At 49.3% G+C, this 27,721-nt stretch overlaps 15 protein-coding genes across 16 annotated transcripts in view; 7 read left to right on the forward strand and 8 right to left on the reverse strand.

Annotated features, from left to right (window-relative positions):
* Positions 1–1,224, reverse strand: part of PPTG_06186 (hypothetical protein) — a gene marked incomplete at both ends in the record, with an annotated part of 1,562 nt that extends 338 nt beyond the window's left edge. The window contains 2 exons of the mRNA XM_008900074.1: positions 9–603; positions 662–1,224. Of these exons, the coding sequence (XP_008898322.1) occupies positions 9–603; positions 662–1,224 (1,158 nt within the window). The remainder of the gene's footprint in view (positions 1–8; positions 604–661) is intronic.
* Positions 1,225–1,448: 224 nt separating this feature from the next.
* PPTG_06187 (hypothetical protein) lies at positions 1,449–1,778 on the forward strand (the record flags this gene model as incomplete). The annotated part of the gene is made up of 1 exon (XM_008900075.1): positions 1,449–1,778. The coding sequence occupies one exon, from the start codon at positions 1,449–1,451 to the stop codon at positions 1,776–1,778; it is 330 nt and encodes a 109-aa protein (XP_008898323.1).
* Positions 1,779–2,333: 555 nt separating this feature from the next.
* On the forward strand, positions 2,334–3,484 carry PPTG_06188 (hypothetical protein; the record flags this gene model as incomplete). Its single annotated transcript, XM_008900076.1, has 2 exons — positions 2,334–2,483; positions 2,588–3,484. The coding sequence occupies 2 exons, from the start codon at positions 2,334–2,336 to the stop codon at positions 3,482–3,484; spliced, it is 1,047 nt and encodes a 348-aa protein (XP_008898324.1).
* A 3,372-nt stretch (positions 3,485–6,856) lies between these two features.
* PPTG_06189 (hypothetical protein) lies at positions 6,857–8,080 on the reverse strand (the record flags this gene model as incomplete). The annotated part of the gene is made up of 1 exon (XM_008900077.1): positions 6,857–8,080. One exon carries the CDS (start codon positions 8,078–8,080, stop codon positions 6,857–6,859), a length of 1,224 nt encoding a protein of 407 aa, XP_008898325.1.
* A 358-nt stretch (positions 8,081–8,438) lies between these two features.
* Positions 8,439–9,585, reverse strand: PPTG_06190 (hypothetical protein). The gene has a single exon (XM_008900078.1). It carries the CDS (start codon positions 9,520–9,522, stop codon positions 8,710–8,712), a length of 813 nt encoding a protein of 270 aa, XP_008898326.1. The 5' UTR covers positions 9,523–9,585; the 3' UTR covers positions 8,439–8,709.
* Positions 9,586–9,657: 72 nt separating this feature from the next.
* Positions 9,658–11,110, reverse strand: PPTG_06191 (hypothetical protein). Its single transcript, XM_008900079.1, has 2 exons — positions 10,297–11,110; positions 9,658–10,238 (listed from the first exon to the last, which is right to left on the reverse strand). Exons 1-2 carry the CDS (start codon positions 11,083–11,085, stop codon positions 10,113–10,115), a joined length of 915 nt encoding a protein of 304 aa, XP_008898327.1. The 5' UTR covers positions 11,086–11,110; the 3' UTR covers positions 9,658–10,112.
* A 128-nt stretch (positions 11,111–11,238) lies between these two features.
* PPTG_06192 (40S ribosomal protein) lies at positions 11,239–12,139 on the forward strand. The gene has a single exon (XM_008900080.1). It carries the CDS (start codon positions 11,326–11,328, stop codon positions 12,064–12,066), a length of 741 nt encoding a protein of 246 aa, XP_008898328.1. The 5' UTR covers positions 11,239–11,325; the 3' UTR covers positions 12,067–12,139.
* A 65-nt stretch (positions 12,140–12,204) lies between these two features.
* PPTG_06193 (hypothetical protein) lies at positions 12,205–13,381 on the forward strand (the record flags this gene model as incomplete). Its single annotated transcript, XM_008900081.1, has 3 exons — positions 12,205–12,740; positions 12,796–13,138; positions 13,199–13,381. The coding sequence occupies 3 exons, from the start codon at positions 12,205–12,207 to the stop codon at positions 13,379–13,381; spliced, it is 1,062 nt and encodes a 353-aa protein (XP_008898329.1).
* A 171-nt stretch (positions 13,382–13,552) lies between these two features.
* On the forward strand, positions 13,553–15,430 carry PPTG_06194 (TKL protein kinase; the record flags this gene model as incomplete). The annotated part of the gene is made up of 1 exon (XM_008900082.1): positions 13,553–15,430. The coding sequence occupies one exon, from the start codon at positions 13,553–13,555 to the stop codon at positions 15,428–15,430; it is 1,878 nt and encodes a 625-aa protein (XP_008898330.1).
* Positions 15,431–16,031: 601 nt separating this feature from the next.
* Positions 16,032–19,047, reverse strand: PPTG_06195 (hypothetical protein). Its single transcript, XM_008900083.1, has 2 exons — positions 18,664–19,047; positions 16,032–18,604 (listed from the first exon to the last, which is right to left on the reverse strand). The coding sequence occupies exons 1-2, from the start codon at positions 19,002–19,004 to the stop codon at positions 16,162–16,164; spliced, it is 2,784 nt and encodes a 927-aa protein (XP_008898331.1). The 5' UTR covers positions 19,005–19,047; the 3' UTR covers positions 16,032–16,161.
* Positions 19,048–19,164: 117 nt separating this feature from the next.
* PPTG_06196 (GTP cyclohydrolase I) lies at positions 19,165–20,991 on the forward strand. The gene has a single exon (XM_008900084.1). It carries the CDS (start codon positions 19,236–19,238, stop codon positions 19,974–19,976), a length of 741 nt encoding a protein of 246 aa, XP_008898332.1. The 5' UTR covers positions 19,165–19,235; the 3' UTR covers positions 19,977–20,991.
* On the reverse strand, positions 20,212–23,091 carry PPTG_06197 (hypothetical protein; the record flags this gene model as incomplete). Its single annotated transcript, XM_008900085.1, has 1 exon — positions 20,212–23,091. One exon carries the CDS (start codon positions 23,089–23,091, stop codon positions 20,212–20,214), a length of 2,880 nt encoding a protein of 959 aa, XP_008898333.1.
* A 105-nt stretch (positions 23,092–23,196) lies between these two features.
* Positions 23,197–25,256, reverse strand: PPTG_06198 (hypothetical protein; the record flags this gene model as incomplete). Its single annotated transcript, XM_008900086.1, has 5 exons — positions 23,197–23,650; positions 23,712–23,812; positions 23,873–24,627; positions 24,679–24,806; positions 24,883–25,256. The coding sequence occupies 5 exons, from the start codon at positions 25,254–25,256 to the stop codon at positions 23,197–23,199; spliced, it is 1,812 nt and encodes a 603-aa protein (XP_008898334.1).
* A 150-nt stretch (positions 25,257–25,406) lies between these two features.
* On the reverse strand, positions 25,407–26,189 carry PPTG_06199 (hypothetical protein). Its single transcript, XM_008900087.1, has one exon. It carries the CDS (start codon positions 26,038–26,040, stop codon positions 25,516–25,518), a length of 525 nt encoding a protein of 174 aa, XP_008898335.1. The 5' UTR covers positions 26,041–26,189; the 3' UTR covers positions 25,407–25,515.
* On the forward strand, positions 26,039–27,676 carry PPTG_06200. Of its 2 annotated transcripts, XM_008900089.1 has the most exons (3): positions 26,039–27,072; positions 27,150–27,257; positions 27,316–27,676. In XM_008900089.1, the coding sequence occupies exons 1-3, from the start codon at positions 26,398–26,400 to the stop codon at positions 27,571–27,573; spliced, it is 1,041 nt and encodes a 346-aa protein (XP_008898337.1). In that variant the 5' UTR covers positions 26,039–26,397; the 3' UTR covers positions 27,574–27,676. The 2 variants fall into 2 exon arrangements, with proteins under 2 accessions (XP_008898337.1, XP_008898336.1); XM_008900088.1 differs by having other exon boundaries at positions 27,150–27,676.
* Positions 27,677–27,721: the final 45 nt, after the last annotated feature.

Below are 27,721 nucleotides of genomic sequence, written 5' to 3' on the forward strand. Positions count from 1 at the left end.
CCAACTACTGCCTTCGCTTGACTAAAGAATCTCTCGACGACGTTCGAAGTCGGAGTGATCACAGCTATCTGATCGTTAAAGCGTGAAGTAGCTTGACGAAGCCGTCTCGCACGCTCGAGCGTAACAGTGGCGAAACCTTCATCGAGCGACGTTGTCTCCGAAGAACTCGACAGTGGGGCTGCTCCCGCGGCCAGCGGCTCCAGCATAGCCTTGTCGTCGTCACTCAGCGCGCCTTCACGACCCAGCAGCACACTCACACAAGCTCGTTCGAAAACAGGGCTCTTGACGATCGCTGCATCAGCAGCGAGGTAGTGGGCGACTTCTGGCGTCTGTGCAATGAGCGCGTCAAACAGGTCGCGCACGTCGAGTAGTGTTACCTCGTCTGCACTTTGCAGCCTCTTCGAGATTGACTCGAACATCTTGGGGTTGGCGAGGATCGACTTCAGCTGCTTCTCCTCTCGATGGGTTGGTAGAAACCCAGTTAGCTCGTCCTCGTCGTCGTCACTAAGAAACTCCTTCAGCTCGAAGTATCTGTTAACTATAGCAAAAGTAGATGACCAGCGAGTGTCCTGTCTAGGAACAGGTCGAAGGAGTGTTTTTCGACTAGCACAAAATAAGCACATTAAATTTCAGAACACACATAATCATAGATTAAACTCACCGTGATTTTGCAGACACCAGCAGCAAATTTTTCACCTTGTACATCAACTTCTGTATCTTATCGAGTAGCTTGTCGTCGCCAGCGAGAAGTAAGTTCACTGCTAGGTTCAGACGATGGCTGGCACAGCCCACCATCGGAACCTGCAGCTGATCAGCGCCAGCACCGTTCACGGAGCAATTATCTCCGACAATGTAAGCGATACTGGCTTTGCTCCGGCCATAGTAGGAAAGAATGACGTCCAGGATCTTGACGTTGCTGCTGGCAGTGTGGTCGCTGATCTCATCATCAATAATTGGCGCTATAGCGATCACAATGGTCTGCATCTTGCCATCGTGGCGAAAGGACGCAAAGACTGCGACATAATGCTCCGACCGGAAAGTCCACCCGTCAAAAATGATACCAAACGACTTAGGCAGGATACCAGCAATTACAGTTTCGACTTCACGGACTAACAGTCGCTTGTACTTCACCAGGCTGTCCGTCGAAAGGCTCCCAATCTTAACGTAGTTAGAAGCCGCACTAGTCTCACAGAAAGAGAAGGGCAAGTTGCACGAGAGCACCATGTCGATCCAAGACCTTGTGGGTCTTGTCGTCGATAGGTTCAGAGTCTGAACCTACATAGCAGTGGCAGTATCCCCTATCAGCTCAAGTCGCTTCGCGTAGAGTCTTTTTTGACTCGACGTTCTACACGGCTTCATTCCGGACATTCGATACCATTTACGCTCAGACCGACGAAGTTTTCACTAGTATTGGGTTGGACGTGACGGAAGATCGTTGCGGGACTATCATGGAGGAGCGAGAACACGCGAGTGGGAAAAACTACTTCCAGTACGTCGACAAGCGGAAGTTTTCGTCTAGTTTTAAACAAGCCAGTGCCACTTTGAAGCGCACACTCTTGCTTCATCATCCGGAAACACAAGAAGTCTGTGAAGATCTAGACGTCGCCGATAGTGCGGTGGCATTCAAGTTTCGTGTTAGCACCCAGTTGAAGACGGGGAAAGATACATCAGTCCTGCTTCGTGTCATCAACCGTCGCTACGAAGAAGACCACCGGGCGGTGGTATGGCGAGTCTTTGCCGAGGGGCAAGGAGCATTTTACTGGGATGCACGCAGATGAAATTGGATGGGGCGTTCTGGCTCCCTCGGCGGAGTCGGAAAATAGCAGCATTATGCGGTGTTTTGCACGATACGTGCCGATGAACTTCAGTAGCGTCGAAGTAGGTAAGAGTGATTTGATAGTAAAATAATTCGCGAACATGGTGATGGATGCCAGCACTTCGAATTCCGAAGAGATTGTATGTAGACTTAAAGCGCTCCTCCTTAAATAATACTAAGTAGGACTCTGACCAAAGTTGTTATAGTGGCGTGTTCTTCTTTGTTGATTACACTTAGGAAGCCACGCTTTTCGTAGCATTCGTCACGCAACCTTAGAGCTCTGAGTCAATTCTGTCACGAATAACGCATCGATTTCGCCTGGAAGTATTGCAACCTGACGACGAATGTAGCTTATGAAGATACTGCAAGTTCATCTCCACCGTAAGATTCAGTGTGGTGCACAATCTGTGTAATCTGTCATCTGGTTTTGCGTTATCACGTGCAGTACTGCAGTATGGTCTGGTCTGGAACAGGTAGTTGACACTTTCTCATTGAGACTCTCAGTCACCAGTTCAGCATGACACTGGACTCTCCGTTCTTGACCGAGGTGGAGGACTTCTTTGACTCATGCGACCTGCTAACACTTCCACTAAGCGAACCTTCAAAACACGATGTCAACATTAACAGTGAGACGTCCAAATCTGGAGTCGAGCAAAGTAGTATTGGGGTATGTGTTCGCCACAGGGCCTATCGGAAGCGCAGGCGGGTTGAGCGGGAACGACTGGGGCAGGAGATAGAAGAGTTCAATAAGAAACTGGCCACGGAACCTAGAAGACTGTTATCGATGTCTGGATGGAGAATGGTAATGCTGTGTCACTAGAAACGCGTTTAGCGTCCGAGGCACGGCATCGACAGTTGAGGTCAGCAATTGCAGCACAGACTACACTGATTCGAGCATATCAAAGTCTGACTTACGACAAACTGGTTAATGTCGAGTCTCTGGAGCGGGGAGGCAGCAGGAACTATTATCATTGTGACAGGCTACGCCTCGAGTCATTCGATAGCGAGTTTTACAGAACGTCTGCTCGAACTTTCAACGCTGTCTACTTTCAAACCGATACGGTGTTCGATGCCGCTGGTTTGGACGCGACGGACGAGCATTGCGGGGCACTCACGCAGGAGCAGAGAGACGAGAGTGACAACAGTTACTTCCAGCACACGTACAAGCGTAAGTTCCCGTTCGACTTCGCGCATGCTTGTGGTATGCTGAAGCGTACACTCTCAGTACATCTGCGAGAGGATCAGCAGCTCTACGACGGAATCGAAGATCCCGGCAGTATCGTAGCCATCAAGTTTCGAGTGAGCACCCGACTGAAGATAGGCAAAGATGCATCTGTGCTGCTTCGTGTCATTAACCGGCAATACCGAGAAGACGATCGGATGGTAGTCGTGTGGCGAACTTTTGCTGAGGGAGAGGAGGGAGCTTTCGCTGGAATGCATGCAGACGAACTTGGATGGTGTGTGGTGAGTGGAGACGAAAGGAGCTCTGTACTGAGACTTTACGCGTGTTACATGCCGATGAATTTCATGAACGAGGTGGTGAGTGATGGAGCCGTGCTTGCAAAGCGCTTTGCAGATATGGTGGTCGAAGCCAGCACTTCCAATTGTGACGAAATAGCCGGTAGCCTGGAAAAGTTTCTTCTGAATGACCAGAAAAGTCACGATTAGATTTGGTAGAAGCAAAAAAAGTTATCAAATGCTTCGAGATGTGGTAAGGATCCTGTTGAGAAACAGGTTGTCTACTTAGTATGGCGATATGACGGGGTCCGCGTCACCTACAAGTTGTTCTTTGAGTCACTTAACTGACTCGAGCGCGTCGTACGCTCTAGCGTCCAGAATCAACCTGGTGAACTGCTTCGTGGCAGCTTCATCTGTTCGACTGAGATGCATCAGCTTATAACGCATGCAATTCTGCAAAACAGTCTTCGTGCTGGATAATCCTTTACTCGATGTAGCAGAAACTACAGTCACACCTCCCTCTTTGAACCCCCCTAACTGAATATACACTCTTTAAATGATAGGGCACAAGCTATGCAAAACGATTTGTATAGGTTTCAATATGCTCCTCCTTTATCTGCACAAAAACCTCTATTCGCTAAATGACACCCACGTTGGGAAGAAAACCTCTCTATTTGGACACGCGTCTCAGCCAATCCTGACATTATCACACGTGCCGCACAACCAACAAGTCCCTACCAAGTCCTCAAAATGGCAACTACGCCCTTGCAAACGTTGACATTGGACGAGAAGCTGCAGGTCAAGTTAAAGATCCAGCGCACTCCCAATATCCAGAACGCGGACGTGATTGATTGGGTCCAGGCTAAATTTAAGAAGTCCGTTAGTACTAGTACAATTCGCCGAATCCGTTGCAAGCCTCCTACATACTTCTGTAGTTCAAACACGTCCGCAACTCGACGCCGCCGGGTCAAGTTTCCTGAACTAGAGCAACAGCTTCTCGAATGTTTCCACCGCCAAGAGGGAAACACCATTATTTCGGACGACATTTTGCTAATGAAGGCGAGAGACATTAAAACGGCACTTCAGATCACTGATGACTAGCTCCGACTCAGCAACGGGTGGCTCGCTAAGTTCAAGAAGCGAAACGGTATTTCGTCTAAACGCTTGCATGGTGAAGTTGATGCCGTCACTACGGTGCAAGCACGTTCGGCACGCTACTTATTACAGGAAATTACAAACCAGTACAAGCCAGAAGATATTTACAATTTCGACGAGAGTGCACTTTTCTATCGCTTGGCTCCCAACCAAACGTTAGCTACCATGAAGAAGAAAGAAAAAAAAACGTGATAAAGCGCGAATTACAATCGCTTTGTGTCGTAATTCGACTGGAGGTCACAAACTGAACCCGTCGTGATCGGGACAGCTGCCAATCCGCGATGCTTTCGAGGTGGAGCTCACGCTGCGCTTAAGGATAAGCCAGTTGTGTACTATCACAACAAGAGGGCCTGGATGACTGCATTGCTGTTTCAGGAGTGGCTAGATGATTTTAACTTGAAGATGGCTGCCCAGAACCGCAACGTGCTTTTACTTGTGGGCAACGCATCCAGCCATAAAGTGCTACGACCTCTTTCTCATGTACAAGTTAAATTTTTACCTCCCGACATGACCTCATCTGCACAACCACTGGACGCTGGTAAGTTAAATATTTATGGAATTCTAACATATTTTCTGATTTGTTTCTTTTAATTTGTAGGAATTATCCGCTCGTTCAAGAGTAGATATCATCGGCGATTCGTACGCTGGTGTTTAGACGCACTAGAGGGGGGCATCAAGCGGAAACTAAACGTCCTCGAGGCCATTCAATTTAGTCTGGAGAGTTGGAGTGATGTAACTACTGAATGCATAAGGAACTGCTGGGTCCACACAAGGATCGTGAATGGCTCTCTAATGACGAGCGTTGCATCTACCGGAGATTACACGGGACCTCCTTGTCAAGATGTAGACGAAGACTTAGCCCGAATGATGGCGAGCATGAATGTAGATCAAAGCGTGGCAGAGTACGTGGGAGTGGACGAGGACATTGACGTACACGAGCCACCAGAAGAGGTGCAGACGGAGGAGGGCTCAAATAGCGAGGGTGGCAGCGGAGACGAAGATGACGTTCCTCCGGTATCGGCATCAACAGCACTAGCATATTGTGTGGAGCTATCATCTTTTCTTTTTCATTGCCAACGTGACACAAAGCGGGAGCAGGATATGGTGCAGACGTTGACAAAACTCACAAGATCTCAAGTCGTACAACGAAGGCGACAGACATCACTACACAGCTTCTTCCAACAAGCAGAATAAATGTAGCCATTATAATGTAGCCATTTCCTTAAGTGACGGATTCTATAACTGATACGGCCAATTTTCAGACCCCAAACTGCCGTCACTTAGGGAGGTGTGACTGTACACCCCATCCAACCTCATCCGCGTATAGACCAGCGAATTCCCCTCACCCTCAGTAAATATTCTCCACGTCAATACCATGCGGTCTTGTTCACTATACCGACGGATAAGAACATACTGCAGCGCTGAACCAGCTATGGCTGAGTTAGTGAGGCGAAACTTCAGCGCCACAGTGTCCTGAGAGTTACCCCCTTCACCGTAGAGCCTTCGGCCCTCGTTACGGCGAGGTAAGCTAAGTGCAACTGCCTGCCACCAACCGTAGTGATAGTCGATACCGTCACAAGATGTACTGCCAACGACAGCGCTCTGAGCGTGAGAGACTGGAGCAAGAGGTGCAACAGCTCACGATGAAGCTGGTACTGGAACGTGCAAGGCGGTTAACCTGTTCTGGGTGGAGAATGGTAGCCAAACGGCAACTGGAAGCGCGGTTGGTAGTAGAGCAGCATAGATTTTGCTTGTCAACAGCTATTTCAGCGCAGATCTCCTTGGTTCAGTAATACCATGGGTTGATCGGTAGATGCAACGACACAAATGAGGCTACCCTACACAGCGACTTCAAAGAGATACGAATTGAACCTTTCGATCAAGAATTTCTCAAGATTTACAGTGCAAACCTCGACACAATCTAACGCTCAAACAGACTCAGTGTTTACCAATCTAGAGAAGCGTTGGATTTCCCGAGCGGCTTGGAGACAGGATCACAAGAATACTACTTCGAATTTACTCATCACGAAATTGTATCGTTCGATTTTCATCGAATCTGCGAGACTCTGTGGGATGCAACCCAGAGGTGTCGAGTCTTGTTGCCGTGACTTTTTCAGCAACGACGTGAGATGATTCGAGGGATGACAACTCGATCGATGTGAGGAAGTCATTGACTTCGGAGAGGATGGAATCGTCCGACGGCAGCATGAGTTTGTAAGAAGTGCTCCACACGTTAATAAGTGACCCTGAAGCTCAACATCTCGGTCCTGTGCGGAAAGGCCTTATTATAATTTTGACACGGATGACTTCAAGATTTCTGCCCAATCACCTTGACAACTGACTTAAAAAAAATTGGCTCTAAATTAACGCAACGTCTTCAATAAATGGTATGCTGGGACTGTCACGTATTTGATGACTTTATTATATCTAAGCTTCTTGGAGAAGCAGGGACTCCAACCTAGTTGTAACCTCAAATACATCATTGCTTCCCGTGTCAAGAACCAAATTTTTGAACTGGTCCACTTCAGGTTTGTTCGTCGTCACGCCACGGAAGTGCATGGGCACATGCCGCATACAAATTCTCAAGAGTGTTTCGTGCTTCGATAGTGGAGTAGCCGCACACCACCCCGTTTCATCGGCATACATATCAGTGAATATCCCTTCGCCTTCAGCGAAAGACCTCCAAGCAAGAATCATTCGTCCGTCTTCTTGATATCGACGAGTGACGACACGCTGAAGGACTGACGCGATTATGCCCGAATTCAATCGAGTCGTAATTCGAAACTTGATAGCAACGGTGTTCTCAGGGTCGACAGCGCAAAAGACCTCCCGGTTTTCTTGGCGGTGTGTCATGTATGCCACCTGCCACAGAACCGCGCAGGTTTCCTTGAAGTCGGAGGAAATCGTCTGGTGACTCATGTACAAGTAGCATCCTGTCTTGCTGTCCTCTTTCCACGTCTGCCTCGGGGCATCCCAGTCTTTTGACGTTGATTCGAGGCTAATAGCGTGTAAGGCCTTGTCCGTTTGGGAGTAGATAACATCCAGCTCGTGTACAAAGGCCGCAAATGTCTCCGCATCGGAAGAATCGAAATTGATACGTTTGTTCTTATCCGCCAACAATTCCGCGCTGTTTTTGAATAATTCCGATGTCACGTCTATCTGCTGTCCGAGGCTGGTATGCAGAGTAGTCTGGAGCGCTTGAATTAATGCAGCTCGAGTGTCGACTGCAGCCCAAAGGCGTCTCTTTTGCTCTTCAGCGTTTAGTCGAGCAGCTCGTTGCCACCTTGCCACCAACCACCACGATGACGCCATTTGCACTACACTGCCAGCGTTGGTTTTCTTTTGCTTAGCCAGTTTTGATGCAAGCTCCTTAACTTGCTGGCGTAGATGCACACGTTCTGCTTTCCGTCGTTCGTAGTACGTTCTGCATATCCTAGGGCCCTTTTCTCTCTCTTCCTCCTCATCACTTCGCGGTTGGCCTTCACTTGAGCAATCGGATCGAGCATACGTAACATGTTCATGGACGGAAACTGCGTTCAACTCGTTGACGTTTTCACGCTCATGGCCTGATGTGATAACTGGGAAGTCGCATGTATTAAGGAAACATTCCACCTCCGCTAGAAATTCCTCGTTGGACTTGGTACTTATCATGGCTCGCACGAAATGACAAAGTATTTCACAAGAGCTGATTGTGGATGTGCTCACGGGCCATGAGTCACGGCGCGTGCCACAAGCCAGTAAAAAAAATCGTTGGCAATCAATTACTTCCTGTTACGTTGCCATGATGGAAGCGTTTTTATGATCAATAGACGCGGGACTCTGCAGCCTAGGTGTGAGTCCTCTTAGGCCCAGCTCATCAGTCGTCATGGGCAGAGTTTTCCGTCGCACAGAGCTATATTCTTGTACATGTACTTCGAAGTAAGGATGGCAGTGCACGAACTATTTTTCTAGCTTAATTTTTTTTAATGGAGAGAAAACTTCCGCAGGAAGGAAGAGACCGCATCGTTAAGGAAGATAGAGAGAATAGCGAGGCGCATTTTACGTAGGGTGAATTTTACGGCCCTCGCTAGTTTTCTTGTATTTTTTGGTATGAAATGATTGAAAGGATTCTGTATGACAGTGTATAGGCTCCCTTCGTACAAGTAACACAGACGCTTCAGTCTACTTACAAATGGGGCTCGGACAGTGGTGGCACTTTAATGCTTCCCCCTTCGGATATTTTGCTTGATGCATCTTGCTTACACCTTGGGCGTGTGTCCTGTACGCAAAAACTATCGTTGTTAGAGAGTTTGTAATCTATTAATTCGCGTAGGCTCTATTTCATGTAGTAAGGCGAAACATGCTGAACACACGCTGAAGACCACTGCATGTATGACGGAAATCAAGTCTTTGCCATTTTCATTATCCACAAAGTCGGTAGATCCTTCTGGATCGTTATTGTCACTCTGATCATAATCCTGCCCGGAGTCTCTCCAAACTTCGTTCTCAGACTCACCTCCGCTAGTGCTTTTGTCGGTTTGATCAAGTTCATTCACATAGCGCTCCAATGTTTCATCAAGCGGCGGATCGACTCGAATTCTCTTGAATGGACCGGAGTGCGACGAATCGTCCCTACCCTCGATCAATTGAGCCTCTTTCTCTGTTATCCCACCTAAAACACTGAAATGGGACTGTACTAACTTGAAAAATTCTTGGATCATGGCAGCTCGAGCGTCGATTGCTGCGCTTAGCCGTCGCTGCTTCTCCTCTGCGTTGAGCCGCTCTTGTTTTTGATACTTCGCCATTGACATCCACATGGAGGATTTGGTCATCTCACTGGTCCTCTGTAGTTTTTCCAATGTCGCTGCCAAGTCCCTCACCTGCTGCCGTAAGTTTATCCGCTCCATCTTACGGCGTCTGTAGTATGACTTGTCCTTGCCGGTGGCATGGTCGTTGGTCTCCTGCTTCTCTCCACCAGTAGTTCTGGTGTCCTGGCTATCAGGATTGCTAGTTGAGTGTTTTCGTTGTAGTTCATTATCACATTTAGTCGCCGACAACTCACAGGTGGCCAAGAAAGCCTCCACTTCGGAAAGGAAAACAGCATCGGACACCATTCTTGCTAAAGACGAAATGATACGAGAAGATGCCAAAACCCTTACCGGTATGCTCGAGAACGGTTAAGGGTACGTTTTCGTAACACCGTACGGCACGTTCTGGTAGGTTTCTATGTGGAACAAATTTCCACAAATGCTGCCAATTATTTTTTATTTTTTTCTAAAATACGCTAAAAAAAATGTGAAAAAAACTGGGGACTCAATCAATAAAAATTCTTCTGCATCGCCTTTTAAAACCTGAACCTGAAGCACAGATGCTTCTGGACGTCGAGTGTAGTGTTGAATGTGCGGTTGCAGCTTGTATTCCCATAGCTACGATATGGAAGCTTTCCATTTCTTCATAACTTGAATAACACTTAACCTGACACATGAATCTCCAATTTAGCCCTCTTTGCAGTTGTCGATGCTGCTACTACTCGAGGCATCTGCAAGCATCCGACGCCGTTCGCGCGAGTACCAATGATTCTTAATGGCATTTTCGCACCGTCCTGGCAACTTTTCCGCTATCAAACTCCATTGCGTCGAGTGTGTTTCGATAGTTTCACTTAAAATCTTGTCTTCAGCATCAGTCCATGACGCCTATCAGCACATTAAGAATAAAAGTCCCGCAACAGCAAAGCAAACAAGACACGCACTAAGTTGATTGACGGGTCCAAATGGTTCAAGAACCGCTCGCGACATTGGTTTCCAATTCTACCTGGCAAGAACGCAGCAATCTGAAGCACATCCACCGTCAGCACGTCCTTCCGATTCAACAGGTCATTCACTCCTCACCTCCGTCCACTTCCGTCCAAGTTCGGCCACTTTATCAACCAGCACTTGGTCCTCACCCGGTGTCCACGTTCCTTTGCCTTTCACTACCTTGTTATCCAGCGTCCGGTACCATTGCTGTAGACACTGCAAGTCTGTGCGTCCAGGAAGTTGCGAAGCAACGAACAGCCAGTTCCTCGCTCCGTGGGTCGTCACCAACGCCCGTAGCTTGTTCTTTTCGGTCGCTGTCCAGCGTTGAGGCGGTGCTCTTGTGCCTTTCGAACTCTTATCCAATGTCTTCCTGGCCAGCAATAGGCAGCGATTCTTGACGCTTTCAGCACTTTTTCCATTGAACTCTTTTGCTATCGTCGCCCACTTACATCCCAGTGTCAGGTGTAATTGCAGTAGCTTCACGTCATCTTCTGCGCTCCATGTATTCGACGCTGAGGTCAGCGACGGAGATAGGTGGTTTACATATCTATCGCGACATCGTTTGCGGTCTCGGGAAGGAAAGTGTACTGCGATTTCACTCCAGTTACGGTTGCCTAATTGAAGCACTAAGTTTTTTAGTTTATTATCCTCCTGCGCTGTCCAGGATGAGCGTCGTGCAGGGAATACCGCCTTAGTCGTGCAAGTTGAAGGCGAGATGCGCGACGAGATCGTATGCGGCTTGGAGATCGTTTCTGCCTGCTGTTCTTGCTGAACATTGGCGAGATGATCCCCTCGTTCAATCAGACGCTCGATGCGCTGCCTCTTGGTGCCCAAGTCGCTCGCTACAGGAGTCGTCATCGCAGCGTCATCTAGCCTCTCCATTAATGACAAGAGTTCTGAAACAACAACTGTATGACAGATAATAACGCCGAAGTGCATATTTTGGAGATGTCAGTACATAACGCCTTCATGACAGAAAATAATTCCATTTTATGTTTAAATCACATCACTTTCATGTTTCGCACACAAAAGTCCGTCCTGAACCATTGGCTGACGAGCCGTAGCTTGTTGTCGCCTTGCTGGACCTCCTCACTCAGGAATCTCCAAGAGAAGACGACAAGAATGGCTGCCAACATCTCCAAGAAGCGCAAGTTCGTGGCCGACGGTGTGTTCTACGCCGAGCTGAACGAGCTGCTCCAGCGTGAGCTGTACGGCGATGGCTACTCGGGAGTCGAGGTGCGTGTGACCCCCATGCGCACTGAGATCATCATCCGTGCCACGCGCACCCAGGAGGTGCTGGGCGAGAAGGGCCAGCGCATCCGCGCCCTGACGTCCGTCGTGCAGAAGCGTTTCAACTTCCCGGACGGAGCCGTCGAGCTCTACGCCGAGCGCGTGGCCAACCGTGGCCTGTGCTCGCAGGCCCAGGCCGAGTCGCTCAAGTACCGTCTCCTTGGCGGTCTTGCCGTGCGTCGTGCCTGCTACTCGGTTGTGCGTTTCGTCATGGAGGCCGGCGCCAAGGGTGTGCAGGTCATTGTGTCGGGTAAGCTGCGTGCCCAGCGTGCCAAGGCCATGAAGTTCAACGAGGGCTACATGGTCAAGACCGGTAACGCCTCGCAGGAGTACGTGGACACGGCTGTGCGTCACGTGCTGATGCGCCAGGGTGTGCTCGGTGTCAAGGTGTCTATCATGCTGCCGCACGACCCCACGGGCAAGCAGGGCCCCAAGCGCGCTCTGGACGACGTTGTTACCATCCTCGAGCCCAAGGAGGAGGTGCACCGCCCGTACGTTGAGCCCACGGCCCCCGTGGTGCCGGCCGCTGCCGCCCCCGCCCCCGTGGACCCGGTGTACCAGCCCACCGCTTAAACAGGAGCTTAATTAATCCTATGGGAACGTCCTTCTCTTCCTGAACCATTCAATAACTGTTTAAGTCTGTCCATCTATCGAGTTCAGTTTTGTCTTTGTGGACACTTTTATGTGTCCATCCTCATTGTCAGATTTTGGATGGAGGACACACGTCGAGACATTTGTGACAGGTGTAAGCGTCCACTGCGCGTTTGCTACTGCTCGTCGCTGCCTGACGAGCCGCTTGTTACCCGGTCAACGCACGTGTTGGTACTGCAGCATCGCCATGAGAAGCGACGACGCGCGGCGATCTCGTCTGTGCCGGTTTTGGCTCAAACGCTTGAGAACGTGACGCTCGTTACAGTCGACGAAACGTGCGACTGCGGTCCGGGCAAGGACGAGCTGCTTGATGCCTTGTTGTACGATGAAGGAGGAGACCACAGGTTTGATACAGCGATGGTATTATTCCCCGATGAGCATGCACAACCTTTGACTGGGGGAGGAGGGACGAGGAATGCAAAGCGCATGCTGGTTATCGTCATCGACGGAACATGGAAGGAAGCTAAGAAGATCGCGCACAGGAACAAGAAGCACTGGGAGAAGGCTGCAAAGGACTGGGAGTCAAGGGGTGGCACTCTGCAGTACATTTGCCTAGATGGCGAGCTTAAACGGAGCATCTACGGCGACTTGAGGCGGTGAGGAGTATTGTCGGTGTTAGAAGGATGATCTGAGCTAACTATCATGCTACAGGGAACCGATGGAGGGCTGTCTGTCGACGCTGGAGGCTGTGGCGTCTGCGCTGGTGTTGTTAGAGCCGGAAGAGGCTGGACGGCAAGTGCACGACGCATTATTACGTGCTTTTAGAGGGATGGTATCCATCCAGGAACAGTTTCAGCAGCGCGGGCGAGTGGCTAAACTGGGGCAATACGGCGGCGTCTCCAAGGCTGAAGCAGTCGAAGCCAAACGACGACAACAGCAGAAGAAAAGCAACGATTCTACTGCTGACAAACACACCTCGACGCTCATACAGCGCGAGTACGTCTTCTACACTAGCCACACGGACTTTCGGCATCGCCAACAGCTCAAACAACAGGTAAGAATACTTTTATCTTCTGTTTAAATGTCATAACGCATTAACGAAACGTTTAAACAGGGTGAAGTGGTCACCTGCACGTACGACGAAGCCAGAGAGCGCTGCATGGAACTCAACCGCGACCGGAAACGTGGCCAACGCATCGCCATGCTCCCGCTCGACGCCTTTGAGAAGCATCTCCGACAATGCCACGATGCGCAGCAATCCGGTATGCCAAATGAAGGCGAGAACGACGCGCTCTGATTGCCCCAGCATAAACGACGTGTGGGTTCATGCCACTATGCGATTCTATCCAGGTCCTTATCGATCTGGACGTCAGACACTGGGTGAGCAGAGCTCTGTCTGTCGGGTTCTACCGCTTCGAGTCGGTGGTAATTGCGAGAATCCACGCAGCTTGTTCATTCTCGAACGGTCATGGCTCTGCTGCGGTCCCTTGTGCTCGTCTCTCTGTTATTTAACTCGAGTTTCGCAGCGGTGTCCAAGGCGATAGCGTTCTACAAGGACAACTTGTGCTCGTCGCCATTAAGTATGCAGGTCACTAATTCCTCGGCGACCTGTACACCGCAGCCCTGTACCCATATTGAGTTCGGAGCCAATATGTACTATTACAACACTACTTGTATGGACATCGACACAGACACTCACACGTATATAACAGTGGCGTTCTCAGGTACAAGACACATCGTCATCGACCAGTTTCGACAGCCTAATTGCAGCAGCGAGACGTACACACAGACCCACGCACTACAAGACTTGGCTCACTGCGTACCCTACGCGATCTCGTCCATTTCGTTGGCACTAAACGCATCAAGTATCGCCACTATAATCGACAACGAATCGATCAATGTTCAGTTCTTCCCTGCTACCAATTGCAGTATACAACCGGCATCTGTAGCTTTACCCAACAAGACACAGGTGGCGTCACACAAATGTTACCAGGCCAGCAAGTTCTACATCAACACCAATAGCAGCTCAATCCCCGACGAGATCACTAATTCATCGTCTTCAGACGCCTCTGTAATGCCTCAAAGTACGACAGTCAGTGTCCAGAATGGCCACAAAGTCACATTTGTTGCTGTTATCGTCGCTGCGGTATTAATTCTCGGTGCTATTGGCGTTGTAACGTGGAAATGGAGATCAACTAAGCGAACGTTGCTACCACGAAACACCGAGAACGACAGCGTCGCGATGCTGGAGGATGATTCAGTCTTCATGTCCAAACCAGTAAGCGGGCGTACCTTCCTCCCAAGCAGCAGCACGTGCTCGATTTTCCAAGAGAAAACCACACGATCTTTTGCTCCTGCGCTCTCCAGCTTCGGCTCCAGTTATCAAATTTCAGGTCGCACCTTTGTATCCAGTGCGTGTTCGACGCTTCCAGGAACGACAATGAATCGTCCATGGGAAGACGATTTCGTTGTGGCAGCCCGTATCCCTCGTGATAAGGTCGTTGTTGTTCAATTGCTTAGTCGTGGGGGTTTCGGTGTTGTGTACTCTGGACTTTATAATGGTCGACGTGTTGCTGTAAAAATGTTGTTACCTGAAACTCGACGTAGCATTTCCCACGTTGTCGACTTATTAGCCGAAGTCAAGATGATGGCGGCCATGGAACATCCTCATATTGTGGAATTTATCGGTGTAGCGTGGGATTCTTTGACAAATATGTGTGTGGTATCGGAATTTATGGCTGGAGGGGACTTGAAGGCCTTATTGAGTGACTACGAAGAGCAGAATCATCCTATGGGTTTCAACAGGGGAAAACTCAAGATCGCTCTGCATATCGCTCATGCTTTAACGTACATGCACTCACTGGATCCTCCGATAATTCATCGAGATCTCAAGTCCAAGAACGTCTTGCTTAATGAGAAATTAGACGCTAAACTCACGGACTTCGGTACGTCTCGAGAGCGAGTGAACGAGTCGATGACTGGTGGAGTTGGAACGTGCTTGTGGATGGCTCCAGAGGTGATGATAGGAGACAGGTATGATGACAAGGCCGACATGTTTTCCTTTGGAGTCGTGTTGTCGGAGTTGGATACGCACTTGTCGCCTTACTGGCATGTCAAAGACCCCAATGATTCGAGTCGACAGATGCCAGAGCCAGCTATTCTGCAGATGGTAGCGACTGGGAAGCTACATGTTAAGTTCTCGAAAGAAACTATTAAAGCTGTGGTGGAGCTGGGGAATGCCTGTGTATCTCTTGATCCAACAACACGACCGACGGCGTCTGATGCGCTCTATAAGCTCCACACAATATTAGCAAACGAATCTGAGAAAGATGGATTCGTTAAGTAGGAATAAATGCGAAAGAAAAATAAAGTTTATGCGCTATCACGTCGATGGCGGCAGTGTAGCATCCTTAACAGGTATGGCTTTCATTTTGCATTGTTAAGCTGCTTGTCTCCAAATTGGCGATCCCGTTTTCATTAATGAAGTGGCGCACTCGGTTTGGACGATACTTCAACCGGAAAGATTTCCATTTCGGAACGCTATCGCTTGGTGTGTAGTAGTCGAGAACATCTCCAACTTCGACTTTGGCGTGGCGATATTCAATGGGTGTTCCATCTGACCACTTGCTGCTGATTTCACCGATCTTGAACAAAGGGTATCAGTAGGTCTTGAACTCTTGCTGCGCGGGCACCAAGGCTATGGCCACCGAGGATAAACTTCCACCTGTACCAGGTATCTTAGCACGTTTTTTTTCCACTGGTTTCCTCAAGCTCGAACCATGGACTTACAACTCTTGAATTTGGGAAAGCGTCCAGAACAGCCCGGGTGTCTTGTTGGGCTGAGGTGGCCATATCGATTTCTGTCCAAAGGATGAACTGCACTGACGAAGGAGTGTTGGGGAATGAGAGTTATTTGTTTGATCGACCAAAACCAAAAAAATAATTAAGAGGACAGCAACTTATTCCCAACTCAACTTATTCTTTTGAACACTTCCAGATTGGTACTATAGTACTTCTGTATTTAGAAGAAGACAAAAGCAATAATCTAAAGTACTTACAGATTTCAGACGGTTTCTGTTATAGCGGGGTCACTAACCGCAATGACAATGCTCCGTTGAACTGTCGTCGAATATCTTGATTCACGAGGTTAAGAACATGGTTGAATCCGCGCTTCAATTGTTCAGCAAGCTCCGTCGGGGTGGCTACACTGGAACATTTTCGACGAACGAAGCGGAGCATACGCAAGGCCTGATCCAGCGCTCGATCCTCCACCTCGACCAAAATACGTGAGTAGATTGGATCGAACGCAGCCGTTTGTGCTCGTGTGCCAGTTGTAGGGTACTCGTCATGAAGACTCTCAACCAGATCTGCATATAAATCTTCAATCCTCGGTAGCACAACAGGTGTCAACTTCTTCTTCACCGGTTGCTCGGGGCTACTAATCGATGAAGCTCTGGGTCTCGGGATGGGAGCAACAGTTGATGTAGGTCTGCGTTTCTTCGCGTATCGATCGATTTCTCTTCGAATCGTCAAAGGCAGCGAATGGTACACTTCCGAGTCCACTTGGGACATTCGAATATCATCCAGTGCGTCCTCCTTTCCAGAATCTCCAGTACCCAACAAATGAACATTACGTGCAAGTCTGCTATTCGACTTGGAATCAAAAATATTCCTTGCCGGATGCTTGCGTCGTAGTGGTGCCTTCCCATTGGTTTTACGTCTCAGTGGAGGCTGATAGTTTGTCTGAGTAGTAGTAGCCGACGCACCCCGACCATACGAAGCTAATATCTCTTGCTGTAGCTGCTTGGGTAACTCTCCCAGCACCCCGATATTAATCTGCGAAAAACTTGTAGCAGCGAACGCATTCGTACTCGTCTCAGTTATAGGATCCTCGGCTTTTGCTTCGCATTCTTCTTGGTTTTTTGCATTCCCTGTAGTATCTTTCAGCCACGCTTTAAAAAGCTGTCCACTTCTTTGGTTACCGGGTGCATCAGAGATCAACTTCGTAGCTTGTACGCCAACTCCTCGCAGTTCTTCACTGGGAAAATTAAATTGTTGAAGAAGTTCAATACACGCTTTACCAATCACGACTTCATCGTCTGTCGGTTGAGCTAGAATTTGACTCTTTGAGAAATTATCACATACACCATGACCCATAAACTTCGCAGGCTCAACAGGAGCACCTCCCGCGCGTTTCTTAATCAACAGCGTCAAACATTTCGCTCGCACATTTAAATTCCGCAGACGCTGACTCAGTTCTTGGCCTAGCGCCATCAAAAATACAGTCGCGTCTTCCCATTTTTCGAATCGAATGCCGAAATTCACCACTGCAGACACACTTTTCCGCATCATATTGGACTCCATAGACAGCGGACGTATGTCGATCCCTCGAGCGTAATTATACAGCATTTCTCCCGACGCTTTACCGAGTGATTGTATAAGTTCTCCTTTAGTCATTGAAACTAACTGTCGTACATTTTCAACGCCCAATGCTTCGAGCTTCGCACTTGTCATGTGTCCAGCTCCAGGTAAGTCACGGATCGTAAGTTGCAGCACGAACTCTTCCGCTTGACTTACGTTAGAAATTTCGAATATTCCATCGGGTTTTGCCTTCTTGGACGACAGCTTGGCTAGTAGGACATTAAATGATACACCCACGCTGGCAGAGCATCCAGTATGTTCGAAAATCTCGTTTCGAATGGCTTTGGCCTTCTCCATACCGTTCGTTCCTCGTCCAAACTCTAGAAATGCTTCGTCACAGCTCACTGCTTGTACGTACAGAGTGTGTAAGAAGAAGATGTCGTAAATCTGGAACGATACGCGTTGAATGTCGTCAAATTGGTAGGGTAGGACAATTAATTCGGGACACAGTTCCTTCGCAGTCTGCATGAACATCCCTGCCCCCACACCTTTAGCTCGTGCTAAATAATTGCACGACGAGATCTCGGACGACCCAGCGTTGCCCGAATGCGCGACAGCAACGGGAACTTTGTGTAACTCTGGCTTGTCTCGCACTGCTACCGCTACGAAGAAGCAGTCCATATCTACGTGGAGGATCACCCGATCACTCGACGACACTGGGGCTCTGTTTATAGGTGCACCTTTGTATTTGGCTTGGAATTCGGCTGCTTTCTGTTGGAATGTAGCTCTCCACGTGCCAATGTGGTGCAGTCTGGACTTGGCGAAGAAGTGTCGGACAAATTCGGGACCATCTTTTGTGGAATTGGTGCGCAACTTCAGCGTTGTGGTTGAATTTTTGTTGCTTGCCACTTGTGGTGGAGACGCTGGAGGGTCCTCCGGTACATCCAACTCGTCGTCTTCATCATCAGGCTCCTCGTTAGAGCTCGGCTTGTCTTCGAGTTGCGCAAAATTGTACGATCCGGATAAACTGAAGATGTTGTTTTGTGTGGGGTCAGTGAACCCTGCGTACAGGAATGATTGTACGGGAAGTAATTTATGTTGCTCGATGCTCTGTACGATCCATTCGGGGTGTACGACAGGAAGCGGCTTCCTTGCCTTCCTGCAGGTACAGCAATGAGTAATGTTGCCGTAGTGTTATCCACTTCAACTTGAACGTACTTAAGTTGCAGCAGTTTAGACGCTGGAAGATGAGTTGCGACAATGTGCGTCACTCGCCCAGTTTCGTAATGTTCAAAGCCGCCGCCATACAGCAACATAAGCTGCCGGATATCCTCCTTGCTCGGTACCGTATACCCATCGACATATACATGTATACCCTGGAAGATGCCTGCATTATTGCCACTTGACGCGCGATCAGGCGACGCCGCCGCAGTGAAGCTCTCGTTCTGGCTGCGGAGCTTCTGGACCTTGTGCGACATGTACACGCCGAAGCTGCCGTCATGGTGTTCTCCCACACGCTTCCTCCCGCCTGCATCGACGCCGCCACCCCGGCGTCGCATCAGTCCCTTTTCGTCCAATCACTCCGTCTTCCAAACTTCATTTAACAGCGGTATAACAATCAGTCCCTTTGATTGGGCAAAATACAAATCCTCCAATCATACGGTGCTCTAAGATACTAATATCCTCCAATCATACTCCGCATAGCGCCATGCCCAATCACGGCAGCTCGTCTGCCCGCCGGTCATTCGCAAAAAGTGACTCAGTACGCGAAGAGCTCCTGGCCATTGCCCATGGCTCCCATCACGACCACTCTTAGCACTGCCGAGACCGACCTGCACCCCACCGACGCATTCCTAGTGCACGCCAGCGCCGCTAAATCCCAAGGTATGCAGAACACCAAAGAGGAGCGACTGGAGCAGCTGTCCATGACGTTGCCCTCGCGGTCACCCAACGACTACGTCGAGGACAAGGAAAAGCTCGAAAAGATGGCAGCAGCCGTCACCACTCTTCTCGAATGTATCGGAGAAGACCCACAACGCGAAGGGCTCGTCAAGACGCCTATGCGCATGGCCAAGGCCTTATTGTACAACACCAAGGGCTACGGCCAGAGCCTAACCGACGTATTGAACGAGGCTGTGTTCGAAGAGGACCACGACGAGATGGTCATTGTGCGTGATATCGACCTCTACTCCATGTGCGAGCACCACATGGTGCCGTTCACGGGCAAAGTGCACATCGGGTACATCCCCAATGGCAAAGTATTGGGACTCAGCAAGCTGGCGCGAGTCAGCGAGGTCTTCTCGCGTCGTCTGCAGGTGCAGGAGCGACTGACAAAGCAGATCGCTAATGCCATTATGGGCGTCATTGAACCCAAGGGCGTGGCTGTGGTCATTGAGGCCACACACATGTGTATGGTCATGCGCGGCGTGGAGAAGAGCGGAGCCAGCACCGTCACGAGCTCCGTACTCGGCGTGTTCAAGAGCGACCCACGCACCAGGAGCGAGTTCATGTCGCTCATCCACAGGAGATAAAAACAAGACCGAAGACGAGTCGTGCTGCACCTTGAATGTTCGCAACGGCGTGTGCTCGGCCGAGTCAACCAAAGGACGAGGGATAGAAACTTTTGCTTTATGAGGCCGAGAGGACTTAGAAATACGCCCTTCCGACAGGCGCGCTTGTTAATAATTCTTGTTTTTTTTTGCTTAACGATTAAGAGTGATGGTCGGTGAAAACTGAAACGTGAAAATGCACGAAAAGATGCAAATTTTAAGAGTAGTCCGAGTCGACGGCCTGGATGAAGGAGAGATAGTTGACGTCGTTGGTAAGTTTGCGGCCATCTCGGTGTGCGAAGCAGTGCGTGAGTGCCTGGACCTCTGCGGGCTTCAAGGACACTTGCATCATGTCAAGCACAGCAGCGAATTGGAACTTGGTAATGTGAGTGACATTGTTGTGGTCGTAGTCCTGGAAATATGGCTTCATGTGCAAACGGCGATGGTTCACTTCATTGCGAAGTTTCTCGAGAATACGCTTGATAGAGTCGTCCACGTCTCCTTGTTGCCATGTATTCATACCGTGCGAGAAGTCCAGAGCCCCCAGGAAGCTTCTCCAGTCGATCTTGTCAGGGTTTCGAGCTGAGCGGAAGTGCGTACTCAACGTTTGGATGTCGTCTGCATCTAGTACACAACCACTGCGGTTGAGTGCAGTGTGAAACTTTGCCACTGTGATCTCTCCCGACCGCAGTTTGTCGCCTTCAACGATGAATTCTTTCAAGCGAATGCGCTTGGTACTTAGCTGACGACGCAACTCCGCCAAAAGTTGCGATAAATCGGCTGCCCCAGAGTGATTGTCACGAGCTTTGCGCTTGTAAAAATCGTTCATAATGCCACTCTGATATTGTTCCTGTCGGAAGGCAACACTCCCAGGCAGAACTAAACTCCGAATACTTTCACTACTGGCATTCTTCGTGGACGCTCCAAGTATCTGAAGCGCTTGAAGGAAAGCGCGGTAGTTGACATCGCAAATGGAACTCAGCGTTGCCGTCGTGCCAATTGCCGCTTGCTCCCGAAACTTTATAAGCAAAAGGCGCAAATCTGACGCTTTTGCCGGCAACAAAGTCAACATTGACAGTACACGCTCAAATTTCGTCGCCGAGATGAAACCTTGCTTAGAGCGATCAAAATCCTCAAACGTAGGTTTGATCTCCATGCGCTGGCGGTCGATAGCGCGCTTCATAGTCAGCATAATGTGCTTCACCTCTTCTTCTTCGGCTGGAGTGAGATCTTTATCGATCACGACGCCACCAAATTGTCCTTCCCGAGTCTCTAAAGTTTTCAGATCATGATGTGGGTTTTTCTCCAATCCTTTCACAGTAAAGACGCTCTCCACGTCATCCACGAACGTCTTCCATGCGATCCAGTGTTTGCCCATACTATCGACCTCTTTACACGCATATTCCCCACCTAGCAATGCCATCTCTTCACGAGATAAAAGGAAACCTGCAGCATCTAATCCTGCACAAAACTGTGCAAATGTGATCTTCCCGTGACGTAATTTATCAAAGTCTCGATAATATTCTTCAAGACGAATGCGATCGCGCTTGATTGTCTGCTTGATGTAGCGAATTAGCATCGGAAACGAACGTACGTGCGTCTCCGTTGCAGTGTCTTCAAATTTGTCAGTACGGAGCTTCGAAGGTGCAATGATTTCAGACACAACTCCTCGTGAAGACGGACGATTGTTCGAGCGTTGGTTATCACTCCCCCAGTTCTCAAGATCGTAGCAAAAAGTGACGTAGTTAACGAACCGTTCGCCATGAGAGCTCGAGTAACGTTGCAACAACGCTCGCTTTTCACTCTCCCCATGCAACGTCAGTTTAAACATGGCCATGACACGGAAAAACTGGTCAACCGTGATATGTTCACGTCTGCCTTTATCAAAGTCTTGGAATGTTGGTTTTAGCAACATTCGGCGTGTAGAGCAATAATTGTGAAGACGTTGCATCATCTTCTGAAGAACTTCTGAATCGTTATCGGTCAAACAGCCACGCATGACACGCGAACATTTGTCGATTTTTGAGTGCGTTGTGGTGCTGGAAATTGTCGTTAAAATGTCGTCGTAATTGTTATTTTGAGGTTCTTTGCCGTCAACGGCGTTGCAGAAGCGGATATAGTCCACTTTGGTCGTGTCTAAGGACTTGGTGGTCCCGTATTTCTGCACTAGCAACGCCAAGTCGCTGTCACTCACAATAGGGAAGCACAGCTTGACGCAACGTCGGAATTGAGCCTCGGTGCACTTGCCTGTACGTAGCGGATCAAAGTCCGTGAAGAAGTTTTTGGTACGTATACGATCTCTCAAAACCAGATCGGACAACTCTGCTTCAAGTTCCTGGACGACATCCGAGTGGTGTATACCTGACGGCGCTGCCAAGTGTCGTCGTTCCGGTGATCGCGGCTGAGCTGCCTTGGTTCCAGCACCCGACGCACCCGGGCAAATGTCGAAGTGAAGAGCACGGTAATGCACATCCAGCTTGTCTCCATACGCCTTCAACAGCACATCCATCTCGTCCGAAGAGAGCACCACGATGTCCGAAATATCCCTAACGAATTGCGGTCGAGTCACTTTGCCGGCGTTGCTTCGATCAAAGTCGTGGAAGACGTCCTTAAGCACGATCCCTTTGTTCATCACTGCTGCTAAGAGCTTCTGCTTCACGACTGCAAGTGTGGCTTCTTCCGTGGGTGTTAACGGTTCAAACGCGAATGTCTTGAGTGGCTCAAAGTCGCCATGAGGAATCGACTGGAACTTGGGCTTGGCTTCGAGTCCTTTGACTGTAAACACCTTGTCCATCAGGTCGCAGAAGCGTCGATAGTCCACGAAAGACGGGTCATCTGCGATGCGATACTTCGCGAGTAGGAGACTAATCTCAGTAGCAGATAAGTGAAGCCCACTGACGTCAAGGGCGCGCTTGAACTGCTCCGTCTTGATCTTCTTGACTCGATGGATGTCGAACGTCTTCATGAACTCTTCCAACCGGATGCGACGCTGCTTACACAGCATGCGGATCTTGGCCTTAAGTGACCGAAACTCGGGCGAGCTGTGCATCCTGTATGCTACTAGATGAAGAATGTTACAGGAGTCTCCAACTACCATGCGAGCCTACACGTTGAGCAAAAAATAGCGGCAAAACTCCCACGAAAATAAAACCTGGAAGCACAAAACGACCGGTTCATAAGTCACTGTTGTGGTAAATACGCATCAAAAATCGTCACGGTTTTCTCGGGTAGATTCGCGATCCACCGCCGGGATGTGCTCCGAAAAACGGGCTGCCTTGGAGATCTTGATGTCTGCGTATGGCGCAGGCTGCTCCACGTCCACATAATCGAGTGTTTTCAGCTGCAACAGCTCGAAGAACAGCGCGGCTGCTGTTCGTCGGTCTTGCGTCTTCTTGGTCAGTTGCTTGTATGTGACCTCCTCCTTGTCGTTGAGTGACTTGCGCAGCACTTTCATCACTTTCACAGTGTGCGGGTGCCACTTGTGTTGAGCTGTCGACGCCTCGGGTTGATCAAGCTCGGTAGTACCATTCGCATCGCTTCGAATGTCATTCACGGCGCCGAGCTCGATGTCCACGTTTAAGTCCTCCAAATTCTGCTCTTCAGGCTCGAATGGAGCTCCGATATCGTAGTTCGGGAAACCATCATCCATACGTTCACTAAAATCACAATTCTGTTAGTTTAATATAAAATACAAAGAATTACAGTATTTGTACTTACGGTTCCGTTGGGCCCATGTCGGCAAACTCAAAGTGGTTTTCTTCCTCGATATCATGCAGCATAGAGGCGTCGCAAGATCCATTTGTCACATCCAGACCATTCTGAGCATAAAAAAATAGTTAAATTCCTGAAATGTGTCACCATCGACTAACACAACGTACCGAGTTGGTGCTCATACGCGAGTTCGCACTCATACGTCGAGTGAGCTCAACATCCTCCTCTTGGGTGGCCTCTCTGGTCTTGGAACCGAACGGGAACTTCCTCTTCTTCATCGTGACCTTGAACATACTCAGTAGCTCTTCAGACATGGTGATCATGCAGGGTCTGGAGAACATGTCAGCTCCAGTCTGCAGGTCAAATTCACTGCGGGTTGCAGGTTTTTTGTACGTGATTTCTCGCGTGCGGGTGATGTCGGACGTGTCCTCCATTCCCTGTTTCAGATATGCTGAGGTGAGCTCCGTGACGGTATCACGAGCAATTTTCCTCTTCTTTTTGGGTCTGTTCGTCTCCACTTCCACGTTAACCAGAGCTGCATCCAACGACGCACGTGTCGAGCCGTTGATACTGACATTAATATCCGCGCTAACATCCAGTGTGCCCCCACTAACGTCCATGGGATCGTCGATAGGGTTCTCAATCTCCATTGCGTTGTCTACCGGAATCTCGAACGGCGCGTCATTGTAGCCAAACTCCGGCTGCTCTGCTTCGGCCATCAGCGAGCTCCTGTCTGTCAATTTATCTCCAGCATTGAGAATGCCCGAGTCGTCCAGTGGCACCATCGGCGCATCAGCCTCTCGCGCTATTTCAACGTCACTGACGGTGCTAATATCCAGTCCAGAGCTACCAAAATTGTCGTCCAAGTCGAACGCCTGCCAGTCTCCTTCTCCTCCGAAAGAATCCTCCATAGCAATAACATCTAAAAAAATATATTAGTAAAAAAAATGACCTTCAACGAAGAATATCTTACCTCTTTCAGCAAAGCCGTTTGCCTCTCGAGTCCTGACTAGTGGATCCGCTAGTGTAATATCCTGGCGTCTTGCTACAGTCTGGCTGGATGCGGCGATCCATTCGTCTAACGACGGCGCAGTAATAGCACTACGCAAGGAATAATAGAGGTTAGTGAATACCTTAAGTCAGAAATATCACGCCTATTTTAGAATACTTAACGTACTCGATGGAATATGTGACTTCGGCCTCGAACTCGCCGAAATTCGAGACGTTGATGGTGTGTGACGCCGCTTGTTGGTTGTTGGCGGGTAGATCCACAATTCCAGGACGGAAAGCGAGTTTGATCTTGACCAGCGCCTCGCTGCAGTCCGTGTACAGATATTTCACCTTACGCGAGTAGATACGCACGACGCCAAGCAGTAAATGGCCCGAGACGCGCAGAGCGAGCGGCACCTGCGGGTTCAGGATGCTCTGCACGGAGCTGTGGATGTCGGCGGTGAAGATCTGCTGCTTGTTGAGCTTCTTGTCCCAGTGGGCAGCCAGCCAGATCTTACCCAAAGGGCCCTTCTTGGCCAAGACGATCTGCGAGTAGAACATGTTGCCTGCCACAAGAGAAAGTTGCCAACTGAGGTTTTTGCCGCGCGCGCCAAGAATTCCATTAAATACGATCGTAAGAGACGAGATTGACTTTATTATTTTGTATTATCAGGTATTAGAATCAAACTAAGCCGTCCAGCTACCTAGATAGTTCGAAATAGTTATGCTAGGTTAACAGTATAAAGAGGTTGGCTAGTAGAATACCAAACGGCAACTTGCGTCTTTATTTATATTTTTTTGCGCAAGAAAATTCTCCTCTTCATTGTGCATGAGTTAATAACAGTTCGTAAGCCAGCAGGATCTCCTTGAAGATGTTCTCGGCTTCTGGGTCTGGATTGCAGTCCGGGTGCCACTCGAGCGCTTTGGCTCGAAATGCGTCCTTGACCTGCTGCTGCGTGAACGATTTCCTGTCAAATCCGTCGGTGGGGGTTGTGTCAATGCCCAGAGCCTCCAAGGCCTGACGGATGTCCGCCTCGCTGGCTGCGAGGTTGCTTAGGTCGTCGCCGTCTACGCGTCGTCTTCGACTCTTCGTACGGAATTTACGTGGGTCAAAATCGTACCAGTTGAAGGGGCAGGTCTTGCACGCTACATCCCAACCGCTCAGCAGACAACAGAACTCAAGCTGTGGTCGCTGCAGCGCAAAGTGATTGGAGACCGAGTGATCGGCCTTCTCTTCTCCTTCCTTGGGATTGCTGTGCACTACGCAGGCACGAGCCGACTTGGACGAGGCGGTGGTACTGAGCGTTCGGCTTCTGGGAACGCGCAACACGCAGCGAGGAATCATACTGATTGAGCAATGAATGCTGCTCGACTTGAGCAAGGCCAAATGGAATTGAGGGTGTATAGTCAAATGTATACATTGTGTATACTGCTTCAAGGAAGGAGTCAATGTCTCTTATGTCATAAGAATTCTCGCGCATAGTTCTCGTGGAGGTAAATAACAATAAATTGATTGCAATATGAACCGCATTCCAGGTTGGACAGATCGACGTGAAAGAAAACATCGAGAGATGAGGCGACCAGGTGCGGCATAGGAGTCTTATGCCGCACCTGATCGTCCCACGGGCCCACGTGTCAGTGGACTTGCCCTCGTCATTCCTGCTTCTGCCACTTGCAACGTCCCTGCAACACCGAAAGCATCATGGCTTCGTCCGTCGTGGGGTCACCGATCGCTCCGTTCCTAGACCTGGAGTCTCAGTCACCTACGCCCTCTTATCATGAAATACGACGTGGTTTAGAACTGCTGGGCGACGGCAAAGAGCACGTCGCACTGGATCCGTCCACGGAGCAGCAGTTGCTCCCGTTCGAGAGTATGTTCCAGTTCGAGCGCATCAAGCGTCCGCTATCTGTCGGCCACTTGCTCCTGTTGCTGTATACGCCGTTCGGACTAGTTTTGCTGCTTATCCGGGGCATCTGCTGCTTCTTAGTGGCCCTTATCGTGCCTCGGGTCTTCTCGGAAATGCAAATGGATCGATTCCATGTCGCTAAACTCTTCGTGTGGCTAACGGGCACGCGAGTGCGTCTCGTGGACGAACATCTCTTTGAAAAGGGTGAAAAACGAGCTGATATCATTGTTTCCAACCACATTAGCGAGTTCGATGCAATCGCTATGTTGAGCATCACGCCGGCCTACATTTTAGGCTACGATTTCTACAAAAACATGCTATTCTTCAAGTTGCTGGGAGATAAAGCTGGACTGGTATATGTGCCGTACGCTTCAAGACAACAGGGCAATGGTGCTGGTCGGGATGCTGTACGACAGATTGTTGTTGAGCGACTAGCTAGAGGCAACAAGCCGCTTGCTGCTTTTCCAGAGGTGTGGTGTGCGTGGATGTTTTTTTTTTAAGGTTGAGAAATTTGGAGCTGACGGGGTTTTGTTTTGTTTTTATTCAGGGTGGTCTTACCAATGGAAGAAAGGGTTTGCTGCAGTATCACAAATTCCTCTTCTCTCTTGACAAGACTGTGCAGCCACTTGCTATCCAGGCATCGGACGGGCCTTTTGTAAGAAGCTTTGATTTATTTTACACACATATTTTAATTCTTTTGTTGTTCTATGTAGCCGGTGAATATCAACGACGAGACGAGCACGTTCCTGGCCAACGTGTTGTGGTACCTGTTCGTACCGTGGCACACGTACGCAGTACAATTTCTGCCATGTACTAAGGCTGAACAAGGTGAAGATCCGTTGATCTTTGCACAGCGAGTGATGAAGATGACGGCTGATTCACTGAAGCAAGAAACATCGCCCTTTATGTATCGAGACAAGATTGCATTCACTAGGTATAAGAGCCACCAACTCAAAAGGAACAAGAAATAGTCCTTGTGGTAGCCCTGGGACTATTGTCCATTGATATACTAAGGCGAGGGCCACATCTTTTCGATGAAGTCTCCAACATCTTTCCACCTCAGTTGCTTTCCGTTCAGTTCTTTTTTCGCCTTCTGGAAGAGTTGCAAGTACTCGTAGT

Source organism: Phytophthora parasitica (assembly GCF_000247585.1).
Source record: "Phytophthora parasitica INRA-310 unplaced genomic scaffold supercont2.9, whole genome shotgun sequence".
NCBI lineage: Eukaryota > Oomycota > Peronosporomycetes > Peronosporales > Peronosporaceae > Phytophthora > Phytophthora nicotianae.